The sequence below is a fragment of the Phyllopteryx taeniolatus genome, chromosome 20 (assembly GCF_024500385.1).
Source record: "Phyllopteryx taeniolatus isolate TA_2022b chromosome 20, UOR_Ptae_1.2, whole genome shotgun sequence".
Taxonomy (NCBI): domain Eukaryota; kingdom Metazoa; phylum Chordata; class Actinopteri; order Syngnathiformes; family Syngnathidae; genus Phyllopteryx; species Phyllopteryx taeniolatus.
The window spans coordinates 4,152,032-4,173,426 of NC_084521.1; the positions used below are offsets into that span (position 1 = coordinate 4,152,032).

Below are 21,395 nucleotides of genomic sequence, written 5' to 3' on the forward strand. Positions count from 1 at the left end.
GACAGCGTCAAATTAAATCTAACGTCCCGAGGGTAATCTTGCATTGATTATTCACCATTTGGAATAATCATCTGTTCATCAAATATGAAAATAACAAAGCCAATTTCACACACCCTTGAAAAAAAAGGAACAAGAAAAAGATAGGCCTACATCGGTCTTAGTGGGTTTTTATTTTCTTGTTAAATAAAGCTATTGATTGATACGGAGAAGTGCAGCACGGTGGATGAGCTAGAATCCACACTCAGTCATGACTTTCCTTGGGGATATTTAAGAAGGTTTTTCTATTTCAAGTTGAAGGTCGTGGCATCATCATCATCATCCTAACGGAACAGGGCCCGCCCCTCTGCAGCCTCTTGTCCGAATCGTCCAGCATCATTTACGCATGCGCAGAGACTGCATCGCCGGGAGACGCCGGTGTTAAAGTGGTTGAAGCAGAACTGGAACTTGCAATATTCATTTCAAAATAAATTTTGATGTTAGAAACCCATGCTTGTATAACACTCCTTTGTTGTGTCTGTTAGTTACTCGTAATCTTTTCCGTAAATATTAATTTAAAACATCTAAGTTTACCCGCTTTTAAAAGTAAACCTCCGAATGCACTCGAGAACGACCTTAATATTTTTGACAACCGACCGGAAGTAGCATACATTTTAATATCGCTTGTCTGACACCGGTTGAGAGCAAGTCATCCAGCCAGCCAGCGGGGCGAGAGTTCGAGGTGAGTACCACCTGGGAGCGCCGTGGGAACAAGTCTCCATTTCTCTGTCATTTCAGCTTCATCACACACTTAAATTGACTTTGAGTCGCGGTTATGTTGAACACCGTGTGTGTGTGTCTGTCTGTGTTGTTGAATTGTTGCCCAAACACACATTGCGAGTGGACCTGCGATGACTTGAGTTGACTTCCATAAACTCACACATACATGTTTGAATGAGTTCGCTTTTGTTTCTCGGCCTATTATTAACAAAGTCTTTGGAAATGTGTTCCCACTTGGAACGCTGTTGCGGTCTGAGGCAGGTGGATTTTCAGTGAACAAGAATTTCGATGGGGTAGATTAGTCTCTTTTAAGCTAGCGGGTACTCTACTACCCCCTCCAAATATGATGGCTAATGTTATTGCTGTGTGTTAGCATCCATTTATTGATTAATAATGAGGCTTTATGTGATGAAAGGAGGCAAGGATTGTGTGAAGAGCAAAAAGTGTGTGTGTGCTCAATTATCAATTTCATTCATTGTTCACTGGTGCATAAACTAAAACCACAAATAGTAAAATATGTCACATTTATAGAAGCAATAACCACAATGAAGGAAGGCCATTAATGTTAATACAGTGAGATATTCTCAGGGGTGATGGACCCAGACCGGACAGGAAAATTCATGAATAATGGTGCCCACATTGCGCTAACAATGTGTAGAATTGCATCTGTTAATAGTTTAAACCCTAAACAAACCTCAAACTGTGATCCCAAGACACTTCAATATTTCAAACTCAACAACATTACATTTAAAGTCAGAATAAATGTCTACGTTTGACTCACCACAGCGAACCGTGTCATTAACAACCTTGCCAAGTTTAAATGATTCAAATAATTGCTGAGTGTATGAAATGAGGCTTCAAAATTGTGAAAACACAAGTCGTCGTCTTCGCTCTCAAATGCTATGGGCGTGTCCGCTGAATGTCAATCAAATACCACTACCACTACGACCTGGAAAAATGGATTTCGTCTCGTCTAGCCTCTTTATTATCCCTATTCATAACTACATGTTTGAGCTGCAAATATGTATCTGCTTTAAACATACGGTGGCTGGAATATAGCCCACCTGGTCGCTGGCGCTTTTCCACGCTGTGACAACGAGGCGCTCTATGCGGCCATGCCGCCCCGAAACCCTGGTCCATATGCTACCTGTCAAGCCGAATTTTAACAAAACAAACAAACTCAACCCCTTCCCCACGCTTTTCTGCGTGACATGGGTGCGTGCACTCACGGCCAACAACGAGGCGCTCTAAAGCAGCCACTCCAGGGGACTAGCCAAAGGGAATATTTATCAGTTAAATCGATTAATCGCCCCGGACTAGCAGAAGGTCAAATTAACCTGTGTATCCATGTGTTGCTAACAGAATAACAGCTTTGTGTTCAACTAAACAGATCCAGATTTTACACTGAGTGAATCAATTTGTAAGAAAATTAAGATGAGGTGGTTGTTGTTATTATAGAAGCTGGATATGCAGCGACACGAGAAAATGGCCGACTTCCACTTCCCACTGCGTGTCAGTGTCGATTATAGAACAGCAACAAGGGGGGGGGGGGGGAAAGGTGCTGGTTGTTGCAGCTACTTAAAAGGGACAACAGGACGTAGTCACATGACTATTATCAGGATGGCAGGGTGAGGAAGGATGTGTCTTGCTGACTCATTTGTTTGTAAGTTGACTAGCTTGTAGAAGACTAAGTCAAAGTGGAATAAATCAATTTGACTTTTAAGAACGCCATCGTTCTGCAATGGAATCTCAAAGCATTTCATCCCGTTCTTGTAGTGCTCTCTCTCAAATTCCATATTTTCTATTGTCGGACAATGCCGGACGCATTTTGATACGTTTTATTTTGCCTGTCAAACACGCTCGCTGCGAGCGGATTTGTCGCAAGTGGAGCGAACGTCTCCACATTCCTGCTGGAAATGGCTTGATCATGCAGAAAACTAGACCAAGGGAGGGAAGGTGGGGGGTGAAATATGTTTGATAATACAGCATTTTCTGTTTGCTTTACCCCCCCCCCCCCCCCAGCAGCCAGCAGGATTTTGTGTATAAGGGCTTCAAGAAAATCAACTTGGATTTAGGCCTGTTTACATGTTGTGTGGGGACTGCGGAGTGAATCATTGTGTGATATTGACTCCAATCCTTTTAAAAGTGACACGTAAAGACCCTCAAGCACTTTAGCACCGGCGGAATCTTACTTAATTTGACCGTGGGATGATTTCCTCACAAGCGCAAATGCAGTTTTTACAGATTGTCAAAGCGCCACAATGACGGCGCTCTGGGAGAACTCAGCCTTGCGCAACCTGAGCAGCCTCCCGTCAAAGTTTTGTGGCTGGAGCCGGTTGCGCACAAAAGGTCTTATTGTTGACTTCAGGTGAAAAGCAATTATCAAAGCAGGTATGAATAACGTGTTTGTAAGAAGTCATCTTAATCCAAGTGATTAAAGGCGAAAAGGTTGAGAACTACACAAGTAGAACCGTCGTTTTAGTGCGATCAAAGATGCTCGCACCCTTTTTGGTGTGTGTTTCCTCTTGATTGGTGTGGTTCGTTTGGTCATGTTTGAACCCGTTAATTGAACTCTGGTGCGTAAATCAATGACGTTATAAAAGAACTCTGTGGCAAGAAAGGAAAATGAGCAAATTTACAAACCCATCAACAGATTGAGAGCAGAAAAAGCCAAACCATACCACGTAGCAAGAGATTCTGTTTGGCTTAATTGATACCTCAAAACATATAATATTCAACTTTCAATGGATTTTGTTTTATGCTTGATGTACATGCTGTCTTTCTTCAGTGTGTACTGTTTAGGTTTCTTTGTATACGACAGCATAGAGAGATTTTAATTTACCCGACATGTTTCAGAAAACTACTGTTGCCTTCGTCAGAGGGTCACGTGATGTTACTGTGACGTGTCTTGCCCAGCTGTTAACATCGCCCCTTTATTGACTTTTACTCGCTAAAGCTTTCCACCGAAAGTTCTAGGTTCGACATAATCTTGGTCCTCTAAAAGTTCTTGGTCCTGGGTAAAGTTCCTGGGATCCAAATGACCCACTTTATGAATCAGAACTTTCCATTTCACTCATCCAAAACAATACCCTCTAGTCCTAATCGGGGGGTATAAAAATAATTGAAAGTTTATTGCTTTTTCCTTCAGAGAACAATGGGTTAGCATTTATATTGGTCGTTATGTAAGTAGTCATATCTCGCTCGCCCCTTAAATCCCTCTGCACCCCTGGACAGGTGCCGTCTTAGCCCCGCTGCCAGTCCTCGGATGGTACAAAAGGGGCACACAGCGATGCAGCTGTTAGCGGATCCCTTCCCGCGCCCGCCGTGCTGATGTGTCGAACCCTCAGTCACATTAGCGCAGACGACCGCACTGGCGAAAAGGCTCAACTCCCGCAGGGCTATTTCGGGCGAAAACACTCAGCGCTATCATCGTACACCAGCGGCGCGAAATCCCTTCGGAGATCCGCGGGCCGGGCAGCTGTCGTGATCGGCCATCGCGGGCTGGCGGAAAGGACGAGGCGTTCGGGTGAGTTTCTGTCACATGTCATGGATAGGCGACAAACTAGCAAAACTACTATACTGGTCATAGCTAACCGCCATCGTTCTGAATTGCTCTGAATCTTATTCCTGGGCGTACGTTGTCCTCTTGTTGCTTGGCAGATTTCGTAGCCCATTTTACACTTTCTGGACAGCGACACTCGTTTCTCTCGCTATGTTATGTTGAAAGCAAGTATTTTATACGTAATAGTTTCACGAAAATATTCTGCTTTTTCTGGGTTCTGTGTAAAAGGCGAAGACTGTTCTAATGGAGCAATTTTTTAATGGCATCTATCAGATTGATGGGATGCCCTTTTTTGTTTTATCTGAGTCACGGAATACCGTGTTGCTGTGTGAAAGGCAAAGACCTCGCTGATGCAGCAATTTTTTGCAGGTCATTTCTACTCATCTCATTTATAGGTTGCTTTGTCACTGTGTGAAAGCGCACACATTTGAGACAATATCCCGCCTTTGTTGGAGTCTGTGTAAAAGGCAAAGCGGCTAGTTTGTGTTTAAAACGGCTCGCTGGACTAAACACGAAACAACACTACCTTGTTATCTTTTGAAATTGAAGTGCTCTGTATTTCATAGAAACCAAAGGAAGTACAATAAAACAGCGCCGTCTTCTGAATCTGTAGTCCACAGTGGGCAGTGTGTGCTAATCGAAATGTTTTACGGTGTGCCAGGGTTAAGACAATGTTGTGCATCCATGAGGTCACGCACCTCGTTACATTGTCGACCACGTTTGAATTGGTCCTGGAGGCTATTTTCAGCGACCTGTTGGGATGGAGGAAAGCCCCATGCGACATATTTAGCTCTGTGTATTTATTTTTTCCCCTCCCTCCCTGCAAGACATTCATGTGACTCCACGGTGAGCCCTCGTCCACGGCGACAAACAATTCCGTCTCGCACACGCAGAACCTCCTTCGGGGGTTTGGATATTCCGTCAGCCCCGAGGCTCATATAAGCTGATGCGGAATGCGCGGCTTGATTATTTGGCAACGGGCGTCGCAGCGACTTGTTTAGATCACAGGACCTTCTTTGTTTCCACATCACAATTAATCCAGTGGCTTTTGTGACTTTTAGGTGGGATTCCTTATGTAATGATTTTGTTGTTTTGGTAAGCTACTACGACAAAACAGATGCCAGTGTGCAGTGTGTCAAGGTGAAACCGCCCTCTCCTCCTAAAAAACGTTTACTGTAGATGTACTTAGTGGGAAATATGTCAAACGTAAATTTCGACATACCAGTCTTGCTTCATAGTTGGCCCTCCAAACCAACAGGGGGCAGCATAAATCTTCCTCACTGTTTGGAAGTCTGCTCAAATTTCTTAAGCATAACATATACAAATATACACATTATATTATGTACTTTAAAAAAATTTTTTTTTTTTTTTTTTTAAATAAAATGATTAAAAAAGTAATAAAATATCTTAGTGATGCTGTGCAGATAGTGACAAATAATTTTCAAATGATTTCCGCTTAGCGTAATACTAACGAACAATGCAAAACGACATAAACGGGCTAGCGAATAGCATCTGTGTGGCGCATATGTGAACACAAACAGTGCAGCAACACAATATAGATGGACAATATACAATAAAAATACTCACGGGCATATTCTTCTTCGAAAAACAACTCTTCGTACTGCAGCTTAAGTCACTTAGTTGCGAAACTCTTCTTTGTTTGTGTCTGCATGACTGCCCCCTGGTGGGCAAGGCACACACCAGAATGAGCTGCAGTGCATGAATCGTGATGTACAGTTTAATTCTTTATTTAATACTAAATGTTTTTAGAAAGTACAATATTATATATGTGTGTTATACGATACTGTTTATGTACATGGCCAATTCTTAAAAAAATATATATACACTTTTATATATTAATAATGAGCAATAAATGACTTGGCAGCCATGTGAAATACATCGACATATTTATTGTAACATATACATTGTTTTATTTAATTAAATAGTAAATGTTGGAAGTGGGTGGATGTTTGACAAGCTGCATGCAGACATTTTTGAGGTTTCAAGGCACGCTAAATTTCCACACATTACTCATCGGGAGGACTGACTGAACGACCACTTTTGAGGCAGAGGTGTGTGTGTGTGTGTGTGTGTGTGTGTGTGTGAGTGTGAGTGTGAGTCAAGTGTTGAATAGGCCCTGCAGTCACATGGCTACTTGTCAGCAGGCTCCGGGGGGAAACTTAATCCCGCCGACCGAGGCGGCCGCTATCAGTGGGCACACGTCGGTCCGAGAGGTTGGACGCTCGCTCCTCATCTCCTAACTCTGCTCTCTTGTCTCTTTCTCTTTGTTTCGCTCCTTCTCTCGTGTATATTTGCAGTCTCGCTGCACTCTGACCAGAAGCGTGTCTCCCTCCTCCTGCCTGCAGAGTTCACAGTTGCATTACTACCATGTTTGCGGTGGCTTCTCTGCAGTAAGCAAAGCAAGGTATGGATCGACACCTATGGATCTTTTTATTGATTGCCATGACTTCTGAAGCCGTTTCTTGCACCAATTTAAGCGTGTTCAACTGAATTGTGTCGTCAATGTACTCCTCGTGTTGGATGATACTCCAATTAGCATCTCATAAATGAGGATTATGTCCGTTATTTTGCACATTTTCTCATGACGATGTCAACTTTGTAAAAAAAAAAAAAAAAAAAAAAAAAAAAAATTCATATATATATTTAACCTTTTTTGACTAGAATGAAAAGTGGCAAGTGAAACCCTTTTACAACAACCAATACCAAAAAAGTTTGCATTTTATATTTCCATGGTGCCGTTACAACTATTGATAATTAGTGTGTGATGGTGTACATCCTCTTTATCAATGTATGCATTTCACCACACACTTCTTACCTATTTATGTAGATATGTTGTAAACGTGTGTCAATAATTGCACTGGTCTCCACTCCCAAAATTGCTCCAAGGAGATAATAGTTTTCTGAATTTGAATAATAGAAATCTTGAGTTTTTTTAAATAAGAGCCTCCAGCAAATGGTTGAGATGTCACTTAAAAGAGCACAATATTGGGCAAAACAGCAAAAAAAAAGTTGCTTTTTTTTTTCTTTAGAAAGAAATGTACAGCTCAAAGGTTCAGGGACATTGGATTCACTTTATTTTTGGATTGATTTGATTTCATTGCCGTTTTTTTCAATGTAGCGAAGTATCTTCTCATCTGTGTCAGGTGAAACGGGACACCTTTATTTGAGTTCTACAATAACAAAAAGTGTTATAAATGTTAAATCATTCCTTTAAAAAACGTGATCTACCAAACAATTGAGCTGAAATCGATGGTAAAGGCAAAACTGATTATTTTCCTTTTTTATGCGCTCTTCTGATTGGTCGAGCTGGTAGTTAAGAGGTTTGCATCAGGAGTAAGAAAGTGTTTTCCTATCAGGAAGTGATATTTTTCACAAATGTCCATAGTAAATGTATGAAAAAAAATAGACTGTTGTTAATAATGATATATGATGAGCATTTGTTGTGGCACGGTGTCTATCCTTGTCGGCGTTCCTCTCTCGCCCCCGTTTACGTCATTTTTCACCGGCGACAGTAGTCAATCTGATAAAACATTAAGGCCACAATGCGTCTGCGCCCCCGCAGGACGACGCGCAGTCAGGAGGAGTATGCGCCATATCTGTAGTCAAACTGCAGGATGACTTGCACGCTTAAAAAAAGCTGCTTGTCATTGTCCCAGATTTTCTAAGTGCAAGCACGTACGGTGGAAACTCCAAAGTCAAACGTACAGTCGGTCCAATCAACTCCAATCCAGTCAAATGATTGATTGTTTTGTTTTCTCCACGTGACCTTGATGAACAATATTTCTTCCATGTAAACGTTCCAACCCTGACTCCTCGCCCAGTACAGAGCTCTGCTACCCTACAGTGGATCTAAAAAGTCTGCGCAACCCTGTTGAAATTCCAGCTTTTTGTGATTCTAAAAAATTATACCACTACTAATGTGACCTACACCCAGTACAACTCAATTTGAGGGGGGGGGGGGGGGATCTTTTAAAAAGCGGAAGTAAATATAAACGAGCGAAAATGTGTTTGCACAAGTGTGCACACCCTCTTATAACTGGGGATGGGGATGGGATCACATTCAAACTCATGTTAATTGGGAGTCAGCACAACTCTCCAAATAAAGTTCAGATGTTCTAGTAGGCTTTTCCTGACGTTGTAGTCGCAGAGGGCTTCAACAGCATCAGGGAGATCTTCATGTTCAAAGGTATCCGTCTAGCGATGGACAAAAGAAAATCATTTCCAAGGCATTCAAAATATACCATGGAACACAGTGAAGACCGTCATCCTCAAGAGGAGAAAATATGGCACCACTGTGACATTACCAAGAACTGGATGTCCCAGCAAAATTGAGAAGGAGCTGCAGGAATTTCTGGCAAGTGCAGGTTCCAGGTCACGTGAATGGTTGAAAAGGTTTTGAAATGATTTATCTTGGTCTATATCACAAAAAGCTGGCATTTGAACTGGGGTGTGTCGACTTTTTATATCCACTGTACATACCTGAGTGCATGTAGAGAGGATATTGCTCATGCATCGCTCGCCCCTCCCGTCATAAAGGGCCTATAGAAGGTGATAGCGAGCACAACCATCAGCGGCAAGAATTTATTTGGTGTATTTTTACCCCACGGGAGAGATGAGTCACCCATCATTCATAATTAAAAACAACGAGATTCGCAACGCTTCTATTCTTGAAACGTTGACGGTGTGATGTTTTCAGACTTTTCAAAATGATTGCAGGGCAGCATCAAATTTGACACACCCAAGAGAAGGGTGTTGTTTGTTAACAGCTCTGCCAAATGTGAATGATTAAAAAAATATTAATAAAAGAAATCGCCAAGTATATAAAATGAGGTTTCAAAAGCATGAAAAATCCCGACTGGGGGGGCGACTCATGCCGGAGCCCAAGCGCATCACTGCGGTCCATTTTAGCCACGCCCAAAACATCAGGGAAACTAATGGTGAAAAACAGTTTAACGATGTATCTCCACAATTCAATACTACATAGTCTGTTTTCGAGGAATTATCTTCAAACATGTAGAATGTATTTAGTATTAAATCTCTAAATTCAGGTTTTAGGGTTTTTAAAATATTCTGCAAATAGTTGATCTGTTTTTTTCCAGTGATTGTTTCCACAATTTTGCATTGTAGCCGCGTTCCTTTGTCCCAACACGTGACACCCATCGGTCCCCCTTCCTCTGTCTGGAGTCCTGTGTCCATGGGAAGCGGCGGTGTCATGCTGTGACAAATTGAATTAGCCCAAGAGGTCAGAGGGTGGCCGTTGTCACGTTTTAGCTGAGCGGGCACACGTTTATAAAAAAAAAAAAAAAACTTCAACTATTGCAACTCCTCCTAACGAGTGTTAACGTCCTGTTTTCCCGTGTTTACGTTTTCCCAACGCGTCACATGCACAGATTTGACACTGTGACTGAAGTGCGAGGCGCAGAGACTTTCAGGGTGATTCCGTTAAGTGGACATCATGAAGCTTGGAATGACAGCCGTTTTTTTTTGTTTTTTTTAATCCTCACTTCCTCTTGCACACTCAGCATTCATCCATCTCCTTTTCGGCGACGTCAGCTGTTACACAAGGCGCCGCCAGTTCCTTGTTAGTCATGCCTCACACAAAACACAATCGAGGTCCAGGTGTCATACACAATAAGACAATTATTGGTGCCTTTGCAGTGTTGTTATACTTTTTTCTCCCAGGTAGGTGGGCTGCTGTTTCCCATAGTTCGGGCTCCAGATCCCAGTGTTCTGTAACTTTATCCCTGTGCCTCTTGCACACTGGCTTGGGTGTTCGTTTCCTGGGAAAATAAAGCGTCTAGCGGGGTGAATGACTCCATTATCCCCATTAGTGGAAACAGGGTAGAAAACTTGGTTTAGTAAAGGCTTTCTTTGCTTGTACATGACATTTGTGACTTTTTTTAAAGAGTAAGACTTCATGCAGAACAAAAGGCATGCTCAGTTACCGCATGAGTTTCATTTGATTTATTAGGGCCCAACCAATGGTGTTTTTTTGTTTTTTTTGTTTTTGTTTTTGTTTTTGTTTTTTTATAAGGCTTATGCTGTTTCCCATATTTGGCAGAATGACATTCCGATAACTGATCAATCGGCCAATTAAAAAAAATATAGAATTCATAAAATAACTTCCTTTTTTTTCCCTTTTAACAAAACAATAAAGAGATGAATTACAGGCAGAACATTTGACTCTTTTACAATACTTCGTCCTATTCGTATTTGGTTAAGTTTCAGATTTTACTTGTTTGTTTGAATGTCTTTGTCTTATGTTGTAATGTGCTTAAACATTTTTTAAAAATGTATTCTTTGGTTGTTGGGCCGATTTGATAGGGCTAATATTGTCCGATGAATCGGTCGGGGCCTAAAATTTATAGCCCAGATTATTTTTTTTCCATACAAATATTTACTGTAATTGTTATCATAGGTCAGTGGTAGATTATGGCACGTTCCGACTTGAGTACGTAGGAACGGTGCTCCATTGTAAAGTGATAACCCCCTGTGTTTGAATTCAGATGTTTTGGTACAATAGAGAGTTGAGTTCCCATGCAGAACAAATGGCTATGTGATAGGAAGTTGCACTCCCTCACGCCTCTCAGTGCTAACGCAAACCTCTGCCGCCGTAACAAACGGCGTTGGCGCTTTTGTAGCATAATATTTGAGACTGTTCAAACTCTTCCTATTGCACTTGTCTGGCTCGTTAATTTCCTAAAAAGACTATTGATGTTCAACTTTCCTAAAAAGAAAAGATTTAAGTTCTCATGTTATATACTGTATTTATTTTCTTATGTTGTGAACCGAGGCCTTCAAACCAAGGTACGTAGCGAACGGTCATTTTTGGCCTACTGTTCCAGCCCTAGTTGAAATATCTGTCAACAAGGCCACCGATAGGACCCGCTGTGCGTGTACGTGCCAGGACGTCTTCATCGTCGTCACCTTCTCGATAGCCGCTCTCAGACAGCCCGCTCGCAATTGCCGACACACGACTCCCCAGTTAACCTATAAATAGTCCTATATTTACCACTACAATCATTCGAAATGACGTGCCCCTCATGCTGAATTTAAAAAAGACCCCAGGAGGATGGCGAGAGGAGGTTAGCTGAAAGCACACGCCGCCGCTTACAAAAAAGGGTCTCCCTGCACAGTAGCGCATGGCGTTATCAGGCTCTTATCTGGCTAATGGTTAATGACCTTGGATGGCGGCAAAGACGTCCCTCGGGTATCCGGATATGAGAGTCATACAAATCAGTGTGTGTCTGTTTTCTGTCTAAAATGAGTTACATTTGTACGGTAATATGGAGATGACGTAGCAGACTACTTCCTGGTTCCCAGAGTTTGACGGGCGGTGACATTATTTATGATTCTAGGCGGCGCACCGTTCCATTGATGCCACATTGACAAAATGACAATAAATTCCTGAGTCCAGATCATCATCAAAATGTTGTAAGAACTACAGTGACTGTAAATGCTAATCTCGTTATGACGATTTTGTGCTGACAATGAGTCTATTTTTTGTAACATGATCGAAAGTGCCGTTGCTTTTATTGCACGGCTGCAGGCTGACTGTAATTATGCACAATTGTAGGGTACAAAAGGTCAGCGGGCGAGTTACACATTATACACTGGAATGGAGTTTTCATTGCTGACATTTGTTGTCTCTGTTAAAGATGTCTGAGCCTTCAGTCTAGCCAGTTTATGTGGCTTTTTACCTTTTTGAAATGCCAAACAAAAACAAATATTTTGTGTAAACAGATTTAATGACTTATTTTTAAATGAAACAGCAACATCTTCAGGAAAGTGAAACATCAGTAGTCTTTTTTTTGTCTGTAAATAAAGCATGGAGACAAGTGCAACAGTAACAGTTTGAAGAGGCCAATTAGCATGCCGTAAAAACACAACTGAAGGCATTTGGTTTTGATTTGTTTCCATCGGAAGTGCCTGCGAGAGGCTCGTTAAATGCAGCTGGAAATCGAGTTTGGACTGCGCTAAAACAAATGGCTACCATCCGCTAACCAGAAGCTGAGCTGCACTGTGTTTGGTAACTGACGAGGTGTGTGGCTACAGTACGACGCTGTTACACTGCCTTTACCTTCACCTTATTACATAATTGCGCCTTATTATCAATTTTATGTTTGTTTGTTTTGTGTTTTTCCTGGCAAAGTGAGGTGTTTCCACTTTCTGAATCTCTGTCTGTGCTTGCAGGTTATGCTGCCCAAAAGTTGCCTGAGTCCCAGCGAGAAAGAGAAGGGCTAACCGCGCCGCAACCGATCCCGAGCAGCTTTTCCCAGTGCCCGCCTGCCCAGCAGAGCCATGAGTAACCCCGGCGGTCCCAAGCAGGTCGCGGATGGCGTAAGTCAGCACGGGAAAAAATTTACCACGCCGAAAACACACTCACTAGGATTTGTGCTGCCTCGCTCAATTGTGGTATGATGTTAGATAAAAGTGTACAGAAGCACATAAAAACGCGTCAAACTCCCGCCTTTGAATGCCAACGGCACCACAGCTGAATTCTCTCATACGTGCGTTGTCCCTCTTTCGAAAAGGCCTGAAACAATGCCGCACCAGACCGCGAGTTGCGTTACAGCAGCTTGCCTGGGATTTCTCCGCTGGACGAGACTGTCCTTGTCCGGAGTGCCGCTGGTCCTCGGCCAAAGCAAGCTGCATTCCTCTGCCGCATGGAGAGGTCCTCCACATGGGTGATTAAGATCGCTGAGTAGAACATAGCGCTGGGGAGTTTTTAAATGGGACATTTCTTCCAATGCGTATTCCAAGATTGGTAATTTATGCTTGTGGCATCCCAGGAATCTTACTGTAACTGCTTTTGTCTGACCTTTTACCCACTTTTCTTTATCCCGAGCTCATCTTATTTTTCTGGCTCGAGGTTATCAGGAAGTAGTTTATTACATTTGTGCTCCAGAGAGTAGACCGTGACAGATGCTTCTCGAAGACATCATATGTCTCCACTGTTAGAAATGTAGGAAATACTTAAATACCTTTTGCTGTGTGCTGTCAAACTGTCCAAACAGAAAAAGCAAATGTATATGAAACATATGCAGATAGGCACGAATAGTTTTAGTTATATTCAACAGAAAAATGAGCGTCCGATGAACGCCCACTTTTTTATGGCGAATCCTCAAAAGGGCCATCAAAATTTGACGGCATGCTCCCACCACACCTGACACGGCATAGCAAAAAAAAGTTTACGGATGTAGCGCCAAACTGTATTTACTGACATTGGTTTTCTGAAGTGTTCCTGAGCCCATGTGGTGATATCCTTTACACATTGATGTCGGTTTTTGATCCAGCGCCGCCTGAGGGATCGAAGGTCACGGGCATTCAATGTTGGTTTTCGGCCTTGCCGCTTACATGCAGTGATTTCTCCAGATTTATTTATGTTTAACACAATGTCCCAACTTCATTGGAATTGGGGTTGTACTTCCTCAAATTTGGACGCTATCAGACAGTCCACTGGAGTGTAGCTTCGTTTCAGTTCTGTCCACAGTAAATATTACCGCAAACGTGCCATAAAAGCAGTTGATATTGATACGTTATCCTGATTACGAGTGTGGTACACTTGCCAGCAGGAAGTGTGACGGTCAAGCAGCTCACTAAAGAGATACAAAGAGAAAAAGGGTTTGTTTGCACTGTGACACTTCCCGCGTCCCCATTGGCCGCTTGCTCGGCTCCAGCCGAGTTAATTATTACATCCCTGACAACTGCTGCGCAGGGGAGAGTTCTGAAGAGCCGTCTTTTGGAAATTTCGGGTTGAGGCTTGAGTCATGTTGGCCTCCTTCCCTGAGGAGCCGCTGCCGCCGTCATGTGACCAGGGCTGACTGGAGCGGGAAACGTGTTATGGTTGGATAAAGAATATCTCTCTTGAGTGAGGTTTTTTTGTTCTTTTTAGAGGCAAATCTAGCTAGCAGTGTGCTTAAAAGTGGCTATGGACTATCTGTACTCATTCAAGGTGAGTTTGGCATTTCAGCAGCATTTCCCACAGGCCAAAAGGAAACGGAATTCCTGAGATGATCGTTGTAGCCTCACAAAGCCGCCCGCGACTGCATCGGTGTGATAGTTTAGTCCCTCGTGTGTCTTTTTGCAAAGAGGTCAGAGTTGCACAATTAGGAGCCAGGAGGGATTCATGTTGCCCGTGACATGTCCCTTTTAGGCATTGCTCTCAAGGAACACTGTGCAGTTTATTAGTTTTGACTACAGTTTGATTGTTTACATGAAATTGTTTTTTCAATGGACGGACGCCCTTCAAAACATTAAAACATATAAATACGTCATACATGCCAGAGATGCTTGATTATTAAATGTCATAGTTGGTGTAGATAGCTACAGATGTGTTTTGCTAGTCGAACTTGGCTCTAACAAGTTTTGCTCTTACCAGCCAATCAGAGGACAGGATAATGCTGACATCATCAAAGGACAGCTCGCTAGCCCTGTGAGGATGAACGTCAAATCTGATTAGTTAAAGAAACAGTCTTAACAAAACAAACGGAAAGACACTCTTCTTTCACTAGTAAAAATGTTTTTGCATCTTTTTCCGTCAGCAATAGAGCATGGGTTGTTTTCACCAAAAACACTGGTCTCTGACCAATAAGCGGAGGCGGGAAAAAAAGCTTTTTATGAAAACGAACGTCAAGCAGAACAGTGACTTTAATGCTAATATTGTTTGCTTTTGTGACACCTCAAACTATAAAAAGACAAGACTCAGAAATGGCATGTGATGGCAACGGAGTAATTTATTTACGAATATACAACTAAGAAACGCTCCATGAGCGACGCTGACTCAACGCATGGTTGAACATCAGTGGCTTTTTTAAAATGGCGTTCGTTCCTCTTTCACTCCATGAACTGCATCATCAATTGCAGCACAAACCTTTTACTACCTACTGCAACCTATGTATACTATACATATACTAAAATACTTATTTTGAGTCTCAGGTGCCAAAACGTGTTTACATTTCTCTACCTCATCATCGACGTGACAACTCTCTAATCTTTATCTTGCACTCAAAAGCTATGCTGATCTCAAATTCAAAGTAATGCAACACCGCCATCTACAGGGATCTGTTAGTCATTGCAGTGGTTTACAAACCTGAATGTCAAAGACCAGCTGGGCGAGAAACGTACTTGACGAATATATACGTTGTTGGCAGTAAACGGTTGCATTCCATTGGACGTATATGAACTTCCACAGTAGTGAATGAGTTAATGATGCGTGAAGACTCACGGCCACACGTTGCGATATGACAGGATCATTGCAACACCCTCTTCCTTCTCCTCCGCTGCCGCCCTCTTTAATTGCTGACTGTGTAGAATTTGATCCAATTTCCCAGTGCAGTCATAATCTCCTCCACAGATTTTATATGATGGCGTTAATGCAGCTTGGTTGTGTTACCTGCAACGTCAGTGTCCTCTTCAGTTGCTTTTTAGTCAAACGGCAGCATCTTTGCACGTATTTATTCATCCCATCTGCTGACTTCTTCACGGGAGAGTCGATACATCGCCCTCACCTTGTGTTTTTGTTTCCCCCTCGGCCCCACGCAGCTTGTTTTGGCACTTGGCGAGCGCTGGAAAATTGTCTCACCTCCACGAGAATCCCTCGCACGTCTCTCTCAGCTCCGGGGATTGACTGTGAAAGCGCCGTGTGAAAATAAATCGCTGGCCCGTGTATCTGGAGACCATCTTATGTTGCTTTATTACCTTTCCTGCAGAGGCTTTTAAAGCAATAAAGTAGGGCTGGGAAATACAATCTCTTTTTTTCACCCCAAAAAAGTCAGATTTCTTGATTTCTTTTTTTTTTTTTTTTTTTTAATTTATTTTTTTTGTTGGTTTTTTCCTTCCCTCCTTCTTTGCTGAAAGAAAAAAAAAACTAATAACAGTGACTTATTCCAAGCGAGTTTTGCTTTTGTTTTTGTTGTTGCCCATCTGGTATTTGCTTTTCCTCCTGATACCGAACAAGGTTTGAGAAAAATAAGATGTAAACATGAGCCTTTAAAATGAGCATATTAAATATGTGTTCTATTAAATATAAATGTATGTTCTGCGGGATTGTCTCTCCCCTTCCACCGGGCTCCATTCTTGTCAAACGGGGGGAAAAACAAGTGAAAATGATTCTTCTCACTTTCTGTTTCATAGCAAGAATGAAAGTCGCTATTGCTGCTTTTTAAAAATAGTCATTAGTTGGGTTAGAAAAGTCTTAACTTGGCAACACTGACTGTGCAACACTGACTCCTCTCTGCTCATAGCTGTTGTTGTTGTTCATGGAAAACAGTGTTTATTAACTACATTAGGGTCCAAAATATTGGACTGGAACCTGTTTTGATGAATACTCTTAATACTAAACACATTTTTCAACTGGCACTAATCAATCCAAACTGGGAAAAAGTGTCTTTTTATGGACAGAATCAATGAAATTGCATCTTGCTATACAATGCAGGTGTGCCTAATGGGTAAATTCTAAATGTCAGGCTTTCTCCTCTCACCAGTGTGTGGCATGTAAAAAAAAAAAAAAATAATAAAAAAAAAAAGAACCCCCCCCCCCCCCCCCCCCACACACACACACACACAGGGGGCCTCAGAAATTACGGGGGATATTTTCCCATAAAACCTTTTCACACGTTCTTTGGAAATGCTGTCCATTTATGAATTTGTGTGGACAATGTTGGTGGAGCACGGTTCAACTTTGTACGCTCTCGATGGATTCGATGAGTTCAATGTGCGGAAAAGTGCAATTTTGAAGTAAAATGCAGTAATGGGTGGATCATAAAACTGTGCATACATAAAATGTGGGTGCAAGGAGGCGTTACGATTCACAGTAACGTGCTTTTCGGTGCTCCCCGCAGCACGGCAGTGAAGTAATACGTGGTTGGCATTACGTGACCCTCACACACCTGGGCAGTAGTGCAGGCCCTCTATATCGACATCCCAGGGCGGCAGATAAATGATTCGTTACCGCCCGCGTGATCAGCGTTTACACCGCGACGTGCAAAAACAGTTAACCGACCCGAACACATGGCCACTGTGGACAGTTTAAGGCTTGGGAGGGCCGGTCATAGTCATGCGTGGCTCCAAGTCACGGAGCGCTCGCCTGCACCACACCTCGCTCTAGTGGCCATTCAATGAATTTACTGTACACTTGTTTTCAACTCAAAATGTGAAATACAGTATTGTATGGCCATTACCTAATATCAACGGGGGACAACAAAATAATGGGAGTTAAATGGAAACAATATTAATTTGAACCAACATTAAATTGGTGAACATTTGCTACGATGTTGTACAAATGGTTATATATGTCAATATATAATATATATATTAAATATTTATTTATATTTATAAAGTGCAAAAAAAGATGTACAAATTGAAAAAAATATTTAAAACACCAATGAGTGAAATGACCATACCTGGAAAAAATGTATTTTATTTTTTTTCATAATTTGGCATTACATTGTTTTTGTTTTATTTATATTTGTTGTCCTGTACAACAAACAATTCCCCCCCATATATTTTTTTTCTATATATGTCACATTTGTCAAGGATTTTACTCATTAACTTAACAGTATATTACTCCCAAATGCGATATTCATTTAGCATTGAAGTAGATTTTTATTTAAATGACTGATTCCATAAATATAATGAGAAAAAAAGGTAGATTTTTTTAATTGGTTCACATCTTAAATTCAGTGCTTCCATTCAGTGTTTAAAAAAACCAACAAAAAAAACACAAAATAAGGAGGTACATGATCACAGTGGAGTTAGTAGTAACATTTCTGGGCTCAGGCCTTCGTGTGCTTGCGTGGGTTTTCTTCAGGTCCTCTGGCTTCCTCCCACATTCTAAAAACAGCCATGATAGCTTCATTTGAAGACTAAATTGTCATAAGGGGTGAATGCGAGTGTGAATGTTGTTTATCTATAAGTCAGCTGGTGTGGGCTGCAGCTTGTGAGGACAAACACGATGAAAAATGGATGGACGCCATGTGCTCATCGTTGTCGTTTTGCCTTGCAGCCCGAGCCGTCGTCTTCGCACAGGCCGGCGCATCCGGACGAGGACGACGACGGCGACCTGAACAAGGCACTAGGAGTCCAGCGCTTCCAACACATCCTCAGACCGTCCACTTCCGTGCCCGACGAGCAGCACCACAACTACCATGAAGAGGACATTGAATGTGAGCACCAAGAGAAAGCACTTGTTTTCCCCCATCGTCTATAAGGATTTTTTCCCCTGTGGAAGTTGATGCAAATTTATTTTGGGAAAATACTTCTTAAAGTTGGTATGATATCAGAAAAAAAAATACTGTACAGCAAATTCCAGAAGGGAAAAAAAATCACAATGCAAAGCTGATTTTGAATGTCATTTGTATTTGCTTTTTCTTGATGTAAAGGGGACAAAAACTATTAAACTGCTAGACCTCACAGTTAACATTTGACGTCTATAGCCGTCAATGGCAGTGAATTAGTTAAATTGAAAATGTGATTTTTTTTTTGTTTTGTTTTTGTGAAAAGAAAGTCTGCAATTTTGAACTAACAAAAAGTTAGGGATATTCGGCTTTCGGGAGAAATTTCAGGATGAAACCAAAATGCACTACAAAAGCTTTACAGGCGAACTTAAGTTGACCCGCTCTTAACATTTTATTGCACATCCTACTGTTTGTTTCAGCTCTTTTTGCACAATTTTCTGTTCTCTAACAAAGAGCTGAACGTCAAAATTCACAACTGGTGTCAAAATGTGAAGAGCAAGCATGAAATGTCTTGGTTCATTCATGGATAAAACACCTTTTGCGACTTTTACCATTAGAGAACAGCAAGTTGTGCAAAATGTACTGAAATATTGAACAGTTAACAGAAGGTCAAATTAAGTTTACCTGTAAAAGTTATAGTGCATTATAGGTTCATCCAAAAGCCAAACATCCCTAAACGTCTTTTTAGTACTCTAGTGTATTTTAACGCAAGCCCTTCTTTCTTTGGATTCTCTCACAGACCACCGCCACTCGTCCCACCACATCCACCGCCCTCTGTCCAAGTTGCCCCAGGACGGGCGCCGCAAGAAGAGCAACAAGAAGCGGCGCAAGGACAAGGACCAAAAGAGCGGCCACGCCCCCGGCGACGGCCCCGTCGATGAGGGCGAGGATGAGGAGGACGAGGAGGAGGAAGGGCAGGATACCGGCGCCGGCTCGGAGGAGGCGGCGAGGGTCAAGGATGTGGAGGTAATCACATCGCGTACATAAATTGAGCGCTTACATTGTGCGTAGTTTGCATAATTTCCATCATTAATATTTTAGTACTGTCTAAATTATTCATGAGTGGTTCTCAGGTTGAGTAGCCATGATAATGATGTATCAAACAAGATTTTACTTTTGACAAGTAGCTAGTAGTAGTATAGTGGTTGATTTTAGTTTAGATTTGTTCCAGTAGATGGATAGAAATACTAATCCTTAATCTTAGGAGGGAAATAAATGTGCCCCAACAGAAATATTGATACAAATATATACAATGTTATTTTCAGGTTCATCTCAATAAATTGGAATATTGTGTAAAACTAAAAATGTAGTTCAGCTCTTAAATTTAAAAAGTTAGTCATATTACAGTGAACTCCCGCTGTTCGTGCGATACCGGGACCGAGCGGAAATTTGCGAGTAATTGACGGCCTCCCTAAAAAGCTGGTTACTGTACTGTAATTGCCTATCGATGCCACAAGATGGTGACAAAGGACTACATTTGTCCAAATAAAGCTCTTCAACTTGTTTTAACAGTTCATTAGTACCAAGATGGCGCCAAAGCAATACTGTTCTTGTTTTGGCATGAGCATACAACAGCGAATAAATGAGTTTCCTGCTAACGGTCACCTCCAAAATCATCTGCAAAATCACGAATGCTGAACTGTGAAGATGCAGGTGTTCACTGTGTATAGACACATAGTTCAATATTTCATGATTGTATTTATTTAATCTAATATTGATGATTATAGTTTACAGCTAATGAAAAACCCAAATTTACAAACACAGGAAGTTTGATTTTTACAAAATAGTTTTAAATCTAAAATTTGGGTAGGAATTGTCCTTTTGAAAAGTAGTTTGTTTAATCTACAAGTTTTACTTTTTAAATTGAACTACTGAATTAAATGAACTTTTCTCATTTCTGATATCCTGAGATGCACCTGTACATCGTGTACGTAATACGAATGGGGGGGGGGGGTATTGAGGAGTAACGAATTATTATTATTATAGGCATTTAAGATGTAAAAATGTCAACATCATCACTTTTGACATGATGTTTTGCTCGTTCTTCAGTTCTTCTTGTCCGATGACGACCGCGTGGGCGTCCCCACAAGGGACCTGGATGTAGTCCCGCACTCCGCCGTGGGAGCCGATGCTGACGACGGCACATCCACCGAGTGAGTGCGGCCTTTTCTTCGTTTTTAATTGTGTGTGTGTGTGCGTGTGTCTTGTTTTTTTCCGCACACTGTACGTTGCCATGTCTCCGGCATCCAGTGGGCCCGCTGTGCACGTTGACGCGATGCACCCCAGTAACCCCGTATATCAGCCCCAGGCTCCACCTATGACATTTACCCCTCGCCGCGTCACTGTATTGAGTCTGTGGCCGGGATTAAGCAGAAAGTACACACCGCTCGCTGGAACCTGTTTTGATGAAACACAACTGATAGAAGATAACATAGCTTTGACTTGTTGCACGGTGAGTTCATTAATCCTGCGGCCTTGTTCAATTTGACTACCTTAATTGCACGAGGCTGTCATGTTTTTTTTGTTGGTTTTTTTGCTTCTTTTACTGCATAAAGTTTGCAAATAACATCCGTTCTTGTCATTAATGTAAATATCCATTCATTTTTAGTTTTTAACCCTTCAAATTCTAGTTTGTTTGCAAAATGCATGGGTTGTAAAACAACCTGAAATTTTTATATACAGTGGTACCTCGACTTACAAGTGATCCGTTTTGCGGGTTTGAGATACAAGCCGTCGCTCGGCCAAAATGTTTTTTGTTTTTATTTTATTATTTTATTATACAAGCAGCAGTTTGGCAGATAGTGAACATTTTTTAAAAA

General features: G+C 41.7%; 1 protein-coding gene across 2 annotated transcripts in view; it reads left to right on the forward strand.

Annotated features, from left to right (window-relative positions):
• The first annotated feature begins 572 nt into the window (after positions 1-572).
• The window catches only part of slc4a2b (solute carrier family 4 member 2b), a 36,220-nt gene continuing 15,397 nt past the window's right edge, over positions 573-21,395 (forward strand). Inside the window, exons 1-7 of one of the 2 annotated variants that reach the window (XM_061759012.1) lie at positions 573-718; positions 3,991-4,282; positions 6,637-6,743; positions 12,533-12,679; positions 18,345-18,504; positions 19,316-19,542; positions 20,626-20,729. In XM_061759012.1, coding sequence (XP_061614996.1) covers positions 12,641-12,679; positions 18,345-18,504; positions 19,316-19,542; positions 20,626-20,729 — 530 coding nt within the window. In that variant the 5' untranslated portion in view covers positions 573-718; positions 3,991-4,282; positions 6,637-6,743; positions 12,533-12,640. The remainder of the gene's footprint in view (positions 719-3,990; positions 4,283-6,636; positions 6,744-12,532; positions 12,680-18,344; positions 18,505-19,315; positions 19,543-20,625; positions 20,730-21,395) is intronic. The other variant, XM_061759013.1, reaches the window with a different exon arrangement.